A 17,272-nucleotide genomic window follows, 5' to 3' on the forward strand; every position below is an offset into this window, starting at 1 on the left:
TCAACATGGGCCATGGAGCCCGTAGGTCCCAGGCTGTCCCCTCCCCAAGGCGATCAGGAAGGCCCCTGCCTTTTTCAGGTCGCTGCTCTTGAAAACAGTCGGGTTACAAACGGATGTCACCTTCACCCACCACGGGTCCCGCAGCGGGGGCAGGATAGCACCCAGCGTCTCAGGGCCGCCGCGGGAAGGCAGGCGAAGCAGCATGAGCGTCCAGGCAGAGCGCGCACACCGGCACTCTGCAGGAAGGACGGGCCGTGGGGGGGGCCTTCCCGCCCGTGCACCCTGGGGGGTCCCAGAGCCCACAGTGCTGCCCAGATTCCCAGCTTCCCTCCAGCCCAACTCCCCAGCTGCGGTCAGACTCACTCCTGCTCCGGTTTGGTAATGAGCCCGGAAGCTCATCTAGAAATCCTTTATCTACATTTCCTCTTAGAAAAAAATATACAGATTTGGTGCCCTGTGGAGTCCCCAGGGTCAGGGTCTTCATGGGAAGGCAAGAGAGGGCACAGGGCAGCTCCCCAAGGCCGTCCACGGTCCACCGAGGGCTTCTGCTCCTCCGGCCCTAGAGCCGGGCTTCCCTGAGGTCAGCCCCGGGGCCCTGCGTGCTGTGGGCACGAGGGGCAGGGGCTGGGAGGTGCTTGGACCGTCTGGCCATCAGGAGCTGGGTTGGCACCACGCACAGAGTGGAGAGAACGTGCCCGAGGGCTTCGTTCAGGAGTGGGGGGCCCCCGCAGTGGGGCCAATGGGACAGACGCACAGGGGGGCCTCTCCCATGCGGGCCGGGTGACCACGGACCGAGGGCTACAAGCTGTTGCTTGCGAACCACTGCTCCACCACGGCCTTGTTGTCCTTCACCCACTTGATGTTGGCTTTGGTCTTCTCCAGGGCCTGCTCCAGGGCCCGCGTGGCCGAGCCGAAGCCGGTGCCCGCATTGTTCTCCTTGAACTGCTCCAGCTGCCAGGAAGGGGAGAGAGACTCTCAGCCCAGGCTGGGGAGGGGAGTCCCGTCCTCTGTCCCCCGCCCCCAACTCCAGGGCGGGGCCCGGAATCTGGGGACCGCAGCCTGTTCTTCCCCAAAAGTGCTTCCCCTCCCCCTGGGGCCAAGCCCTGGTCTGGCGCAGAGCTCAGAGATGACAGCACCTCCGGGCTTAGACCCGGCTCCCCGGCGGAGTCAGCCCTCAGAGCGAGGTTCTCCGTGGAGCTGACTTAGACTTGGGGTTTTTAACCCAGTCACAGTCTCAACCCCATGGAGGGAGGACAGAGGGACAAATCGGACACACACCGCAGGGACCGGCCAGCCACACTCCGCATGTGGCCGTTTCCAGTCCGCAATGCACATGACCCGGCTGCTTCAACAAATAAATGGTATTTTTTTTAAAGGAGATTTTACAGATTAAAATGTGTAGTAGTCCTAGAGGTTGGAACTAAGGCAATTAGACAAGAAAGGAAGAAGTGAAACTGTCTCTACTTGCAGATGACGACGTGATTTGCATAGAGAAAATCCTAAGAAATCTACAAAAGAAAAATCGTATTTAAACTCGTGAGTTCAGCAAGGTTGCAGGACATGAGCAATGTGTAAAAACCAATTGTATTTCTACACACTAGCCGTGAAGAACCCTAACACGCAGTTAAGAGAACAGCTTCATCTACAGCAGCATCGAGAAGAATAAAACACCCAGGAGTAACTTCCACGAGACAAGTACGAGACTGCTACGTGAAAACTATAAATCACTGCTAAGAGAAATGAAGAAGAGCCCTGGCTGGTGTGGCTCAGTGGATCGGGCGCCAGCTTGCGAACCAAAGGGTTGCTGGTTCGATTCCCAGTCAGGGCACATGCCTGGGGTGCAGACCAGGTCCCCAGTAGGGGGCACATGAGAGGCAACCACATTGATGTTTCTCTCCACCTCTTTCTCCTTCCCATCCCCTCTCAATAAATAAAAAAAATAAAATAAATAAAAAGAAATGAAGGAGACCTAAGCACAAGGAAAAGAGACCCAAATAAATCTGTGTCAAGAGACTGGAAGACCTGATGTTGTCAGCCTGGCAATAGTCCCCAAATTGTTCTACAGACTACACGCAATCCCCATCAAAGCGCCAACGGCCCCTTTTTGCAGAGCGCGACACGCAACCCTAAGATTCACAAAGAACGTCCAGGGACCCAGAAGAGCCAAACAATCTTGAACAGGGACCAAGTTGGAGGACTCACGTTCCTGATTTCAACCCTGACTACAAAGCCACAGTGACCACGACAGAGTGGCGCCGGCACGAGGATGGACGGACAGACCGACGACGCAGAAGGGAGAGTCCGGTTGACCGGCGAAAGAGAACTGAGAGTCGGGGGGTTTGCAACGGGGGCGCCAAGGCCATTGGATAGGGGACAGAATGGTCTTCTCGGCAAACGGTGCTGGGACAACTGGGACCACCCACAAAACCAAGCGAGCAGCGACCGAAGTCCTCCATGTAAGACCGAAAATGAAAAGGCCCTTGGTAAACACCCAGCGGTCAGTCGACCTCCGTGACCCTGGATGAGGCCACAGCTTCTTAGACGTGGCTCCTGAAGCACAAGCCACAACAACAACAAGGAAGCAGAGAGGTGGGCTTCGTCAGAGCAAGAGACTTGTGTATCAGAAGACACTGCTACGGCGACGTGCGCATAAGGGGACTACACGGTAGTGGGAAAAAAATACAACAAAGGTTTAGTTAAAATGAAGAAAAAAAATAAAAAGGACACTACTGGCCCCGGCTGGGCAGCTCAGCTGGTGGGAGCGGTGTCCCGATACCCAAGGTTGCAGGTTCGATCCCCGGTCAGAGCACATAACAAGCAGCAACCAATGAGTGCATCAATGAGGGGAATGACAAACCCGTGTTTCAGAGGGAGGAATGATACATGCTGCAACATGGATGGGCCTTGAGGACATTAAGCTAAGTGAAGGAAGCCAGACACGGATTATGAGCCAATCGTACAAGGTACACAAGCTGATGGAGGCGGCAAGTAAGTTCGTGGTTGCCTGGGGCTGGAAAATGGGGGACAGGCAGGGATTGCCAGTGGGTGCAGGGTTCCTTTCGGGTGTGACGAAAATGTTCTAGGATTAGAGGGTGATGGTTGCCCAACCTTGCAAATATACCAAAAGCCACTTCAAATGGTGAATTTTATGAGACATAAACTCTATCTCAAATTTTAAAAAAATGCCACATCAACCTAAATCAATGAGTTCACTGTGGCTTCTAATTCAAACATAACATATCCACAGCAAAAACAATTTTTTTTCAAAAAAACTTAAGAGAATCTGAGAACGGGCTGGCTCTAAGATGACCACTAATTTTCCTAGGTTTGCTAACGGCAGTGAAATCACATTTTAAAAAATGCCTCTGTTTCAAATAGGGCTAAAGTAGTTACAGGCGGCGTTATATAACAGCGTGGTTTGCCTGGAAATCACCCACCCCCAGAAAGTGTCGGGAAGGCGTGGATAACCATTCCGTCTGGGTGATGGGTGCGTGGAGGGTCATAATGTCACCCTTTGCGCCTGTGCAAGAGCGCCAAGGCGAACTTTTCTGAGCGAATGGACACGCAGCTTCCCCTGAGCGTGCAGAGGCCTGGCAACAGCGGGCCCACGTGCCCTGGGGCCATGCTCGGCAGGAACTGAAAGGCGGCCACCCCGTCAGACTGGGGGGGACCCCAGGGTCCAGGGCTCCTTACCGCCTGCAGCTCTTCCTCAGTGGAGAACCGCCGCGTGACCGCCTGGATGAGGTTGGAGAAGGAGAAGGAGCCTCCACCGTAGCTGTGGGGCGGGGTGGGGGGAGAAAGCGAGCTGTGAGAACGGTGGGAACTAACTCACACTCCTCACAGCCGCCCTGTGATTGGTCCATCTCGTAGGCGCGATGACAAGACACGCCCACGGAGACTTGAACACAGGTGCCACCGCATGGGGTGTCCTGGCTCCCATCTCCCCAGAGATCACTCCCACAGCCAGACTTTTCCTTTCCTCCCAGTGGGAAAAGGGACGGCCCATCCCCCACCTGGCCTTCCCATTCCTGCCCCCCTCCCCCAGCCACGCAGGTCCCACCCCACCTCTCCCAACGCTGTGCTGTTCTGGGCACAGAGACCACCCTCAGGGCACCCCAGGCATGTCCTCAGAGGACTCACTCCTCAAAGAGCTTCTTCCAGTTCGCCTGGACAAAATTCCAGGCCAGAGTTTGCCCCATGACGTTGTTGGCGATGCTGATGATGCTGGAGCTGGCGTCCTGCTTCCGGATGAGGGTGGAGTTCAGGGTGTAACGCAGGTACCTGTGGGGGCAGGATGCTCGCTGGTGACCACCGGCCAGGGCTGCAGTCCGATGATCGGACAGAGAAGCCCAGTTGGTAGAAGGCCCGTCCCCTCCCGCCCTACATGCGTTCACAGCCCTTTGGCATGCTGAGGGCTGACGACCCCGTGGTCCCGCCTCCTTCCTGTGGATGGGGCCCTGAATGCCCAAAGCAGGGTCACCGGCTATGCCATGTGTCATGCCTGACACGGCCCTGGCATGTGACAACCATCTGGTGGTGAAGGAAGAAAGGGAGGAGGACCAGAGCCCCGAGCTCTGCACCAGGTAGGGCGGCCACTACTGTCTTGGACACGGAGGGTGGCCCTTCTCTACTGGGGTCCAGGAGATGGCGTATGAGAGACCCAGTCAGGGCCAGGAGCCCTCATCAAGGGCTTGGGGGGTGCCCAGCTGGACCCCCAGAAGGACTGAGGTCCTGTGGGATCACCGCCCTTCAGAGAGAAAGAGGGAAAGTGAGCCATGCTCAAGTAAAGGCTAAGACGCCCCAGCAGTTCAAGGCACAGGACATGAGCCCAGATCTGGGTTCGAATCTGGGCTCCACCACTCATTGAAGCTTCCGGGTCTTGGGCAAGCGGCTGTGCCTCTCTGAGCCTCGGTGTCCCTGGCCGTGAAACGGGAGCACCCTGCCCCGCTGCTCGGCTTTGCGAGAACCCCGCGAACGAGAGCGTGGAGGCCCCGGCGAGGCCGGCTCTCCCTCGCCCACCTCGGCATCCCGGTGGCGCGCCGGGGGCACTGGTCCCGCCCTGCCGGCCTGTCCTCACCTGTCCAGGAGCCAGACCTGCTTGGTGCAGGCCAGGGCCGCTCGCAGCTTGTCGGCCTCGTTGACGAGCGTGGCTGCTTGGAACTGCTCCCAGGCGAAGTTCCACTCCTCCTCGCCACCCTCGGCGATGGCGTTGCAGTAGACGGCGGACCGCAGGTTGGGGTGGATTCTGGTGCGGGGTGGGTGGGAGTCAGCGGTGGAGCGGCAGCAGCAGGCAGGGTGGGATCAGGGCCCGGTGAGGACAGGGCCGTGGGCTTGAGGGATGAAGGAAGGCTGGGGAGGAGCCGGGGACACTCACGTGTTATTGCTGGGGTCGCTCATCCACTGGCGGAAAAGTCCGGACACCAGGGTCTGGCACCCAGGGAGCCCACTGGAGCAGGCGGTGCTGATGGCGTTCACCTCGTTGTACCTGCCCGGGGAGGGCTCTTGCTCAGCTGCCGGGCCCAGACTCTGGCCCGGACTCTCCAGCTGACCCACGACTGCAGGCCAGAGCAGCTAAGGCTGCAGCCCACCCAGTCCTCTGGGTCCCCCTTGGCGCTGCGCCCTGGACAGCCGGGGAGGGGGGCACAGGGGCCGGCCCGGGGGCCCAGCCCCAGCTCCCACGCCCAGAATCTCAACGACCGGGTCGGGGAGACGGCCTCAGAGTTTTAGTTTGGGCCTTCGTGCCAAGAGGCCAGATGGGCCCACAGTCCACACACAGAGACTCCGGCGGGGCCTCCTGCTCCCGGGCAGGGCCACTCCCTGCCTGGTGATTTCTAGTCCTGCCAGGAGCTGGGAGGGCCAGAGGGGGACACTGCCCGGGTGCCGCTCTGGGCTCCCCAGGTCAGGGTGGCTGGGCCCCCGTGACCTCCAGACCCAGAGGGAGTCATACTCACTGGTCCATCAGTTTTTCTGGGCGCTGAGTCCAGTCGCTGGTGACCCATCGAAAATGCTCGAAGAGGGGCGTGACCTGCTTCCTCAGGTAGTTCTGAGGAACAGAAAACATCAATAGCTTAGAAGGGGAGAGGCAAGCCTGACCCGCCTGGAGCCTCAAGGAGCCTGTGAGGTGGGTGCGCAGGGCGCACGGGGGCGATGGCCACGGACGCTCTGACAGCGCTCGGGGGCGGGGCTCAGGCAGCTCGGGGGCGGGGCCGAGCCAACCCACTGTGTGTTACCGTCTCTTAAAGTACGATTCCTGGATTGATGTGTTTCCTCTTCCTGTTTTCCTTTCCTACCTAAGGTACCACGATCGTGCACACTGTACTTTTTTACCCGTCACTGTAACGTAAGCCCCACCCCATGTTGTTAAAATCCTTTGCAGGCCCTGGCGGGGTAGCTCCGCTGGTTCGAGTATCATCCTCATACGCCAAGGCTGCGCGTTTGGTCTCTAGTCAGGCAATGAATGCGTAAATAAGAGGGGCAACAAATCGATCTTCCTTCCTTCCCCTCTCTCTCTCTCTCTCTCTCTCAAATCAATACATTTTTTAAAAGCATTTAAAAAACTTAAATATTTTTAAAAATTAAAAAAAAAAAAAACTTCGGAAAAGCCTGTGATGAGTTCGGAGATGCTGGGGCCAGGAGCAGCCCCCGGAAGTTCACAGATACGACAGAATAAATGAACACAACCTACAGAGGAGAGCGGCGGGCAGGTCCCGGAGGGCAGAGCAGAAGGCCAACAGGCTGGAAAACAGGACAGGAAGAAAACGGGAGGACCAATCCAAAAGAGAAACAGGAAAAAAGGAGAGGAAGAACGTTTGCAGGAGCGATGCCAGTGCGTGTCCAGACTGGGAGAGCTGAAGGGTGAGGAAGGCGGGCGCGCCAGGACTGACAGAAGGGCCCGCCGCTCGCTTCTTGGAGGGACTCAGACAACCGGAAGAAAGAAAGGCTCTGAGTTTCTCCTTAGAGATGAAACGTCGTCCGTGCAGCGAGATCGGACACGTTCGAGGAATAGTTTCCAGCGCAGACACTCCAGACCCAGGCGAGCTTTCATTCCAGGGTGACGGTGGAACGGGCATTTCAGACAAACTACCCCAGAGTGTCCACCTCTTCTGGAATATCCACCTCCACCCAGCCTCCCACCCCTCGCCCGAGAGACAGAACACTCAAGGAGGAACCCCGGGGGGCTCAGAGACTGGGAGAGCCTCCCAGCAGCACAGCTGAGTGGGGTTCTAGAAGAAAGCAGGGTGTCTCAGGGGACTGGAGCAGAACTGCTGTATTAGCTGACGCATTTACATAAAAAGAAAAAGCCCTGGCTGGCGTAGCTCAGTGGATTGAGCATGGGCTGCAAACCAAAGTGTCGCAGGTTCGATTCCCAGTCAGGGTACATGCCTGGGTTGCAGGCCACGGCCCCCAGCAACCGCACATTGATGTTGCTCTCTCTCTCTCTGTCTTTATCCCTCCCTTCCCCTCTAAAAATAAATAAATAAAATCTTAAAAAAAAAGAAAGACAAAACAACTTCTCCTTTAAAGAAAAAAAAGAAGGAGAAAGAAGGCAATACCCACGGGCGCCCTCAGTGTGGCTCGGCAGACAGTGGGCGGTAAGTAATCGCAGCGGAGTAAAGGCTGCCTGCCCTTGACCCAAAATTGTGATCCAACCACACCAACGAGATGAGCTGAATCCAGGGCAGGCAGGTTAACGAGCTACCATGAGGTAAAAACCTCATTTACCATAAATACCTCGTTTATCATAATAGGAACTTAATCATGTGAAAAGTGTGTAATGAAAAACAGTGATCTCTTCAAGCACGATGTGGTGGTGGTGTAACGTTCCATCAAACGGGCATCCTGTCACCGAACCCTGACTGTGGACATACAGGTGTTTCCGGCTCTCTGGTCCTTTATTATCAACCGCACGGCCGGGCAGAGCCAGCGCCCCCTTCTGGTCTCCCTGGTGGGAGTCTGAGCGGCCCCCGCTTTAAGGCGGTGCATGCCTGCATCGCCCCCTTCTGCCCCTCGGGCGGAATGGACAGGTACGGGCATGCTCAACTCAGAGAGAGGTCACGGGGGCGCGGAGGGTCCCCGCGGGCGTGTAGCTGGGCAAGGACAGGCACCCACCTCCCAGACCACAGCGGCTTTTTCTGAACGTGTTGACTTCCAGAACCGCACACTCTGCGGGGAGTCCGGGTCCTTCCCTTGCCCTTCTCAGCTGGCGCGCCTCCCCAATCTCTCCTGCTCTCACGGCTCTGCCCAGCCCGTGCTCACAAAGGGCCCCGCGCAGCGGCGGCCTGGAGGCTCTCGCCGCCGGAGGCAGTACTAGCGCCACCAACGTCCTAACGGCGCCGCCGCCGTGGGAGGCAGCGGCTGCGCCGCCGGCCCTGGCACCCTCCCGGCCACGCCCCTCCGCACCTGCATGGGGGTGTAGGCGGTGGAGCGGTCCAGCATGAGCTTGAAGTAGTTCAGGCTGCTCAGGGCGGCCTGCCAGGGCAGGTATTCCGTCTCATTGATGAGGAAGAGGGTGTTGTTCAGCGCCAGGGTGACATCGACCATGCCGGCACTGGGGACAAACAGAGGGGCTCAAGTAAGCACCCTCGCCCAGTCCTCTCTGGGCACCCCAGCCTCTTCCTGGAGCTGAGGTCCCACAGCCCCAGCTGAGCCAGCTCCACTGGGCTGGGGGACACGGGTGCAGGGTGGCTCCCCACACAAGGCCAGCCCCGGCCTGGCCCTCACCTGCTGCCCACCACAATCCTTTGCTTATTACCCCCATTTCACAGATGAGGAAACTGAGGCTCGGAGAGGTAAGGTGACTTGCTCAAGGCCATAGAGCCCATAGAGACAGAGCTTAGATTCAAAAGGACAAAAAAAAAAAAAAGTGTGTGTTCTTTCCTCAGCCGATCGCTTCTCTGATTGGCGAGGCCCTCTGAGTCTTTCACCCTCCCCCTCCTCGGGCTGTCTGCCCCCGTGGGGCTCATACACGCCCGTGTCTGTGGGCGACATCAGTTCATCTGCGCCGCAGGTTGCCGGTCCTGTGGTCCCCAGATGTCCTGGCACCTAGCACAGCGACCGGGCACACAGCCCTCAGGCAAAGCTTGGTGTGGCGGAGTGCGGTGTGCCTGAGGCACTGGGCGGGCCTGAGGGTGGCCGTCCTTGGGCCAGGCACGTGGCCTCAGGGAGGGCACTCAAACCCTTGGGTCTCAGGTTCCTTATCCGGGAAATGGGGGCCGAGGGAGGGGCTCCCGGGGCCCAGGGAGCCTGCTGCACTGGGCCTGGCCTCCAGTGGGCTCGGCTGCGTCTCCCTCTGGAAACCCACCTGCTTGACTGAGTCAGCAGGCCCTCTGGGCAGGGCCAGTCTGGGGCTGAAGGGGGCGCGCTCACCTGGCCAGATCGAAGCTGTCGTGGATGACCTGTGCCCGATTGAGGACAGGGATGACCTGGAAGGGGCCGCAGAGGGTGTGACCTCAGGGTGGGACCTCGGACTGGGCCTGGGGCAGGGGACGGGTCGGGTGGCAGATAGACACCCACCGACAGGTCATTCTGCAGCTGGCCCTGAATCTTCCTCCAGTTGTCTTCGTCGTAGTTCACCAGGTAATAGTCCATCACGTTGATGTTCAGCAGCACCCAGTCATCGGGTGCGGTTTTGAACTGTTCCTCGGCTGTGGGGAAGAGACCAGAGCTGGGGGGTTGCTGCTCAAAGACCCCAGGCTGTCCCTGGACCGCCCCCCCACTCCAGGCCTCAGCAAGAGCAGCCTCCTGCAACCTGGTGGCGGCAGCTGCTGCCCCACGAGCCTCTGGGGCGATGCCAGGGAGGGGAGGAGATGGGGTGGTGAGCGGGCGGCCCAGCCCACCTCTGCCTCTGGCGGGCTGGCGACCTCAGGCAGGCCACGTGCCCTGTCCGAACCCCAATGCCCGGCCTGCTTCCCACGGCCCGTGTGTGCCTGGGTCATGCTCTGTTCTCTCATGTCCGGCCTACCCAGGCCCTGCCTTCAGTCAGCGCCCCCCTCGGCGCTGCCCGTCGGGTCCCCCGGGCTTGGCGCCCCCGCCCCAGCTTGCTCTTTCAGCCTTCCATCCTCTCTCCTGGCAGCCAGAGGGGACCCTCCCGCGCCTGCAGGTCAGACCCACGCATCCGCCCACTTCCCACCTGCCCTGAGGAGGAGACCTGCAGCCTGCAGGGACCTCTACGCAGCCCCCACGCTCGCTGCCGCCTCTGGGCCTTGCACTTGCTGTTCCCTCTGCCTGGAATGCTTTTCTCCACCGCCATAAGCCTAGCTCACTGCTGCTCTTCCTCTAAGACTCAGGTCGCCTCCTCCAGGAAGTCTTCCCTGACCTCCCCATGAAGTTGAATCTCCCTTACCCCCAGCTCCTGGCCCCTGTGCCCAAGCAGCCCAGAGGCCACACATGCCTCTGCGAAAGCGCTCACAACAGCTCGGGAGAGTTTTTTAACTGCCTGTCTTCCTTCCCTTCATCGGCAGCCTTGGCCTAGGCAGGGGACAATGTGCCTTGACCGTGGTTTCCTCCGTGCCTGGCAGGGTGGGGCTGCTCATCCCATGGGCCAGGCACCATTGAAAACACTTCATGTGGATTGTCTCCTTGACTCCTCACAGAATTCAGTGGGGAAGCTACTGTTCTTGGCCCCGTTTTACAGATGAAAAAGTCGAGACCAAACGGGGATGGTAACTTGCCCAGGGCCACACAGCTGGGTGGCAGCAGCAAAGATGACAACCAAAGCAGCTGGCTCGATTTGGGGAGTGAAATGAGGCTGCCGTCACCCCCAGCACAGGGGCCAGGAGCTGGGGGAGTGGGAGCGGGGGTGGGGGGGGGGAGGCTGCTGGCCATGAGGGCGGGGCTAGCTTACTTTTGCTGGCTTCCTGCAGCCAGTAGTCCTCCTGCTCAGCGCCACCTTTCAGAGACGAGATGTGGACGATCCACTGGTACCTGCAACCAGAGACCCGAGGTCGTGGCTGCTACGGGCGAACGGCAGCCCCACCCGGGGCTCCCACTTCCCGCCCGACTCCGGCACCAGGCGCCTCCAGCCTCCTGGCCCAGGAGGGACAGCCTGTCCAGAGCCCCCGGGGCTCGGAACCCTCAGCGGGACGCCTGCCCCGAGACCCCGTCTGCTCACTGGAAGGATGAGGGGCGGGTGGGCTTGGACTGGGGGTCCAGAAGGAAGTGCTGCTGGGAGATGTTCCCCGTCTTGGTGTCCACGGTGATGACGGGGAAGCCCATCTGCAGGATCCAGCGGTCCATGATGTCGCTCACGTTTGTAGGCAGCGTGATGTTGGTCTGATTGTCCACAGCCTAGAAGAGGACGGCCGGGTGAGGAGGAGCCAGGGTCGCAGCCAGGGCCGGGGGGAGAGGCGCGAGCACCCAGATGGGGGCCTGGGGACAGGCTTTGGGCGCTTGTCACTGTGCCCATAGGTCTTTTTGATCTCTTTCCATGCATATGCATTGCTTTTTATTTTAAAGATTCTATTTATTTTACAGATGGGGAAGGAAGGGAGAAAGAGAGAGAAAGAAACTTCGGTGTACGAGGCAAATATGGATTGGTTGCCTCGCGCCCGCCCCCAACTGGGGACCCAGCCTGCCCCCCAGGCATGTGCCCTGACGGGGAATCGAACCAGTGACCTTTCGGTTCACAGGCCGGCGCTCAGTCCACTGAGCCACACCGGCCAGGGCTGCATCGGTTTTGTAATAACAGCAAAACTCCAACAATGTCTGTTAACAACTGAGAAAATGAAAACAAGACCAGGGCGAGAAAGTGGGCGGAAGAGCAAGTTACGGGGTGCATGCAGGCTGAGATGCGGGGAGCTCTGGGGGCTGCAGAAAGAGGGGGCTCAGGGGCAGAGGGAACAGGAGGGAGGGATGACGTTGGAAGGGGGACCTGGGCTCCGCTTTGCAGGACAGGAGAGACACCGAGGCGGGGCAAGGAACACAGTGGGGGGGGAGGGGAGGGACTGACGCAATGGGGAGGAGGGGGAGGGGGGCCAGGCTCGTGGCAGCTGGAACTTGGGCAGGAGTCTGACCGAGAGGACTCGGGAGCCCAGCTGTGATCTGTGACAAAGTCCTGGGTCTCCCCTCTCTGGTCAGCCCGGCCTTGGAGCCCGGGCGCCTGGGGACCAGAGGGACAGGAAGGCAATGGTGGGGGAGCAGCTGGAGGGGAGCCTGGGGCGCGGGGCTCCAGAGGGGGCCACACCCCAGTTGGGCTGAGGAGGGGGAGGGGGAAGCTGGGAGGAAGAGACAGGGACGACAGGGAGCAGACGGACCCAGCCTAGGAGAGGTCGTCCCGGAGGGGGAGGGGGGGGAGGGGCAGAGGGTCTCCCAGACAGACAGGGGCGCTTGGGGATGCAAGGCGACAGAAATGCAGGGAGGGGCCGGTTGGGAGGGCCCCGGCTTGTGCCGAGGGTGCTGGGGTGCAAGGTCGTGCCTGGGAGGGGCCGGAGGGCGCAGGGCGGCCAGGGCTGCTGACGGGCCGGCGACTGGCTCCAAAGTCCTTGGCCGAGGCGGGCCTGGGCGTGGGAGCCAGGAGGGCCGGTTTCCTCGGTGCTGAGAAGGGGGGACTCCTGGGCCCCCGTCACGGAGCTCCCCCCGGGGCGGGCAGACCGCCTGCCGGGGTTTCTCAAACAACCGCCTTCCAGGGGCCATCCCTGTGCCCCTTTCACACGTGACCGACCACAGCGCCAAAGGACCTGCCCGGGCTGGCAGGCGGCGGCACTGGGCACGTCCCCTTCCACGGGCGCTAGCGCCACCGCGGGGCCCCCCCAGAGAATGCTGCGGGGGCCAGCTGTTACCCACCTTCTGCAGGTGCACCCACAGGTCCTGGTAGGTGGCACTCTTGTAGGCAAAGGCACTGAGGTAGGACTGTGGGAAGACAGGCCGTGGTGAGGGCGAAGCCGGCGGCCCAGGCCTTGCGGCTCAGCCTCTGCGGCAGGCTGGGCTGGGGGACCCGGGCAGGGGCTGGAGGAAAGCACCCCCACCACCACCACCCCACCCCCACCCCGGCTGGCCAAGCGCACTCACCGCCAGGCCCTTCTTGAACAGATCCTCCGTCAGGAAGCTGGAGAGCATCCTGAGGACCGAGGCTCCCTGGGGGGAGGGACAGGGGCTCAGAAAGCTGTGCTCAGCTGGCGGGACCCCATGGCCGCAGCAGGCTGAGTCCCCACCGCCCTCCCGGCGCCTCCCCCACCGTCCCCATAGGCGGGGGCAGCACCTTGCTGTAGGAGATGGAGTCGAACATCTCGCTGATCTGGGCGGGAGTGTTGACCTCCTCGGCGGGGGTGGTCAGCGGGTGGGAGGAGGCCAGGGCGTCCACGGCCATCACGCGGTACAGCTCGTTTTGCACGATCATGTCTTTCTGCGAATCCCCAACAACGGCCGTTCGTAGACTGTCCCGGGATCGGGGACCCAGCTCTCCCCTGCCGCCCCCCGACCCGCCCCCCTGCTCCCACACCCCGGGGCCCCGGCACGGCTGGCTCACCAGGTTCCACGTGGGCTCGGCGTTGTCGGCGCCCAGGTACTCCACGTAGGAGGCGAAGCCCTCGTTCAGCCACAGGTCACTCCACCAGGCCACGGTCACCAGGTTCCCAAACCACTGTGGGGGAGGGGGGTCAGCCCGGCCAGCGGCTCTGGCCCTGCAGCCACCCAGGGCGCCTGGAGCCATCCTTCGGGAGTGCCCGCATGTGCCAGGGCCCCGCCCACTGCCCTCGTCCCTCTCAGCTGCCGGGGCCTGTGCCGCGGGGTACCTGGTGGGCCAGCTCGTGGGCGATCACAGTGACCACCCGCTCCTTGTTGCTGCTGGAGGACACCTGGGGGTCAAACAGCAGGGAGTTCTCCCGGTAGGTGACCAGCCCCCAGTTCTCCATGGCGCCGGCGTTGAAGTCAGGCAGGCCGATCTGGTCTGGGGAGGCCAGGCGGTTGGCGGGGCGGCCTCTGGGCGTGGAGCCCTCCCCCCACAGCCCCTGACCCCCTCACTCACCGGACTTTTCCAGGGGGTAGGGCGTGGCATAGTGATCAGAGAAGAATTTTAGGATGGGGCCGGTCACCTTCAAGGCGTAATCACCGTGACCTGCCTTGGTCGCGCTGGGCCGAGCCCAGATCCGGATCTGCAAAGAGGATGGAGGTGGGTAGGGGGCCCTGTGGGGTCCCAGGGCCTGGACGGGGTCACACCGGCAGGCCAGGCCCACAGCGGAGAGAGCTGGGGGTGTCTGGGGGGCTGGGCGTCCTAGTGCGGACGGAGCCTTTGCAGAGTAACAGACGATGGTCATGACCGCCGTCTGTCTGACTGGCACCCATGGGTCGGGAGCCCCATTCGTTACGAGGAACCCATTTTTCAGATGCAGAGACTGAGGGTCAGGGAACTGGCCTCGGAGGACTCCGAGCCGGGGCTCAAACGCAGTGGCCCAGCCACACAGGGGCCGGGGGTGGGGGGGGACAAAGGGAGACAGGATTAGCCCTCGGGCGAGCACCCCGCCGGGGGGGGCCCAGCCTCGTACCAGGACGTTGTTGCCGGGCCCCATGGTCTCCGTCTGCTCCACGGACGTGAACTCGCTCACGATGTAGGCCAGCAGGTAGGTGGACATCACGGGGGTGGTGTGGAACTCCGTCTCGTTCCAGCTGGGGTCGTCCTCCAGCGGGGTGCTGGGGCCTGGGCACGGAGCACACTGCGGGCGTGAGGGCGGGCGCCCTCTCCCCTGCCCCGCACCCCGGCCCCGGGCACCCTGGGGTGCCAGCCCCACTCCCCCACCCCCGCCAGGCCGTGCGGCCCCGGGGCGGGGCGGACCGGCTCACCTTTAGGCAGCATGTTGGACAGGGCCGTGAGGTTGTTGGGGTGGACGAGGGTGATGTTGAACCGGGCTTTCATGGCCGGCTCGTCGAAGCAGGGGAAGGACTTCCGGGCGTCTGCCGACTGCATCTGCGTCGTGGCCAGCACCCTGCCCGAGCCAGCCAGAGTGTTACGGGGTTTGCTGGCAGCATGCCTGGGCCCGTGGCGGGACAGTTGGGGGGGGGGCTTCCGGGTGTTGCTAGGTTTGCAGGGGGCACGGACGGCTGGGCTGGCCGAGTCCCTGCCTCACCCGGGCAGCACCTGGGCCCCGACGGGCCAGCTGACTCCGGGAGACCAGAGCTCCTTCTGGACTCGGGGTCAAAGTCCCGGCAGGCTCCAGCGCCGTACGGGCAGGGAAACCAAGTGTCTCCCCTCTGAGCCTCAGTTTTCCTGTCTAAACAAGGGGTGTTTCCCTCACTCGCGCCCGGCTTTCTGAAGTGGGGGGAGGAGGCCCTCCGGGAAAGGGTTTGTGGTCTCGGGGGCTGCTCCCCTCGAGCTGCAGAGGAAGCCACGGGCCAGCCGAGGGGTCCAGAAGGCTCGAAGGCCTTCCACCCAAACCCTCCCTCGGCGCCCAGGACCTGCGCCCGCCGGGCACAGCCCGCCCCGACTCACTTTTTGACACCGCCGTCCATGTACTCGCTGCGGTAGAAGCCGGCCAGGTCGTCGGCCAGCTCGCCCTCGAACTTGCTGTCCATCTCGTACAGGCTGCCCTTCTGCAGCTGGCCCTTCAGGTGCACCACCAGGTACTCCGTGACCTCGACCAGCTCCGTCCTGTCGATGGCAGGGACCGGGGCGCCGTCCACACCCCGCAGGGTCACCATGTGCTGCTCTGAGGTCTTAACATACTTGAGCTTCTTGCTGTGGATGATGATGACGTCGGTGGCCTCCTTGCACCTGAAGCGGACAGTGCTGGAGCCCTCGAAGATGTACAGGCCGTCCTTGGTGGGGGTGAGGTAGGGCCTCAGCTTCACCCTGTAGGACTCGGGCTCCAGCGTCCCGGGGAGGCGGTATCGATTCCACGGCTTGCTCTGGTCCAAGGTGGTGGCCACGGTGCTGCTGGGGGTGGTGGGGCTGGCCGGGCCAGAGTTCTCGGCGTTCTTGTTCTTCTCCTGGGAGTACACCACGGACAGGGCGATGATGGTGGCCACGGCCCCTATGCCCAGGATGATGCCCAGGATGCCCAGGGGCTTGGAAATGTAGAAGCCCTTGGCCATGGTGAGGGCACGGCACTCGGGTGGCTCTGGGCAGGCAGGAGACAGGGCAGCCTGGGGCCGGGCTTATATCTCCGAGGGGAGGAGCCCCAGAGCCCTCAGACTGGGCAAAAATTAACCAGGGCTCAGAGAGGCGAAGGTCACTTCGCTGGGTAGGGCCGCGCTCTGTCCAGGCTCCCGGGAGGACACCCAGAAGCAGTGCACCTGCTAGAAGAAAACGGTGTCTGGTTACAGGCTGCTGGCTGCCCCGCAGCCCGCCCGCCGGAGGGCTGAAGGGTCCCCGGGTCGTCTCGGGGTGGGACAGCCAGGCTCTGCGTGCAAGCCGGGATGGTGGGGACAGAAGCAGGAGGATGGAGGATTGAAGTCTGACTGAGGGAAGGACCTCCCGGGGGCAAGAGGCGGGAGACGCGGAGAAGGAAGAGCTGGTTTCCGGGTCAGGAACACGCCAGGTCTCCGCTGCGGTCGGGACCTGGAGGCAGGCGCAGGCTCCTGGGGGGCCTTGCCGCCGGCCTCGCCTGCATTCCCGCAGGGCAAGCCAGGCTCCCAGGTGCCCCCCCCCGCACCCTCACCCCGCCACTCTTTCCCGGATACCAGCTCCCTGAGTGGAACGAAATAAGCTCCTCTGCCTTTTTAAGAGAGGAGGCCGGCAGAGGCTTCTTCACCTCTTGACCAGCCGTGACCTTGGGCCAGCGGCTTTACCTTCCCGCAACCTCTTTCCTCCCGGCGATAGCTTCCTCCTCTCTTGTTGAGCAGAACCTCAGAACCACCCCTCCTCCCTCACTCAGAGCTCGCCCACGGCCTGTTTCCCTGTCCTCGCTAGAAAGGAGGATACGACGTAGCGTACTCAATAAACTACGTTCTGGGAGGAAAACGGTGTGTGTTATTATTGCCCTTCCCATGTACCAGCCTGGTTTCTCGGACCTTCACACCCTCCGACCTTCCCCCTCCCCTGCCCCAATGCACACCCCCCCACCACCCCCGACCTCGCCATGGCCTTGGTCAAAGACACTCTCATTGTCTACGTGGGCACTGAGGGAGCCTCACCAACTCCCCACTTCCTCTGGGGCCCCCACAAACCTCTTGGCTCCACAGAGTGGACCCTTATTTTTCTGCCACTGCTTATAAACCTTCCGTTTGGTCTTGGAGTCCAGGCCAGATCTCCTAAAGGGGCCCGCCCCACAGGTTCGGGTGCTATCCGCCTGCCCACTGCCCGGCCTCCTCTGTCTCCGTTCCCCGGCCCGCCCGGCCTGCACCC

The 17,272-nt window shown here is 61.6% G+C and overlaps 1 protein-coding gene across 1 annotated transcript; it reads right to left on the minus strand.

Moving 5' to 3' along the window:
* Positions 1–374: 374 nt before the first annotated feature.
* On the minus strand, positions 375–16,214 carry LOC123809610 (alanyl aminopeptidase, membrane). The gene is made up of 20 exons (XM_045824794.1): positions 15,419–16,214; positions 14,773–14,915; positions 14,478–14,629; positions 13,961–14,087; positions 13,728–13,882; positions 13,463–13,576; positions 13,196–13,339; positions 13,006–13,071; positions 12,781–12,846; positions 11,111–11,286; positions 10,844–10,923; positions 9,514–9,644; positions 9,367–9,422; positions 8,401–8,548; positions 5,952–6,043; positions 5,375–5,485; positions 5,078–5,245; positions 4,141–4,281; positions 3,694–3,775; positions 375–951 (listed from the first exon to the last, which is right to left on the minus strand). The coding sequence occupies exons 1-20, from the start codon at positions 16,018–16,020 to the stop codon at positions 799–801; spliced, it is 2,907 nt and encodes a 968-aa protein (XP_045680750.1). The 5' UTR covers positions 16,021–16,214; the 3' UTR covers positions 375–798.
* Positions 16,215–17,272: the final 1,058 nt, after the last annotated feature.

Source organism: Phyllostomus hastatus, unplaced genomic scaffold (assembly GCF_019186645.2).
Source record: "Phyllostomus hastatus isolate PE091 unplaced genomic scaffold, TTU_PhHast_1.1 phas_scaffold_555, whole genome shotgun sequence".
NCBI classification, from domain to species: Eukaryota; Metazoa; Chordata; class Mammalia; order Chiroptera; family Phyllostomidae; genus Phyllostomus; species Phyllostomus hastatus.

What these genes read in the sequence shown, in the direction of transcription:
- LOC123809610 (XM_045824794.1), bottom strand. Translation starts at nt 16,020, where the DNA reads ATGGCCAAGGGCTTCTACATTTCCAAGCCCCTGGGCATCCTGGGCATC. An exon ending in GGCCCGGCAACAACGTCCTG is followed by an intron (nt 14,088 to 14,477) that starts GTACGAGGCTGG and finishes TCCTCTTTGCAG; the next exon opens with ATCCGGATCTGGGCTCGGCC. An exon ending in TGTGGGTGCACCTGCAGAAG is followed by an intron (nt 11,287 to 12,780) that starts GTGGGTAACAGC and finishes GTCCTCTTCTAG; the next exon opens with GCTGTGGACAATCAGACCAA.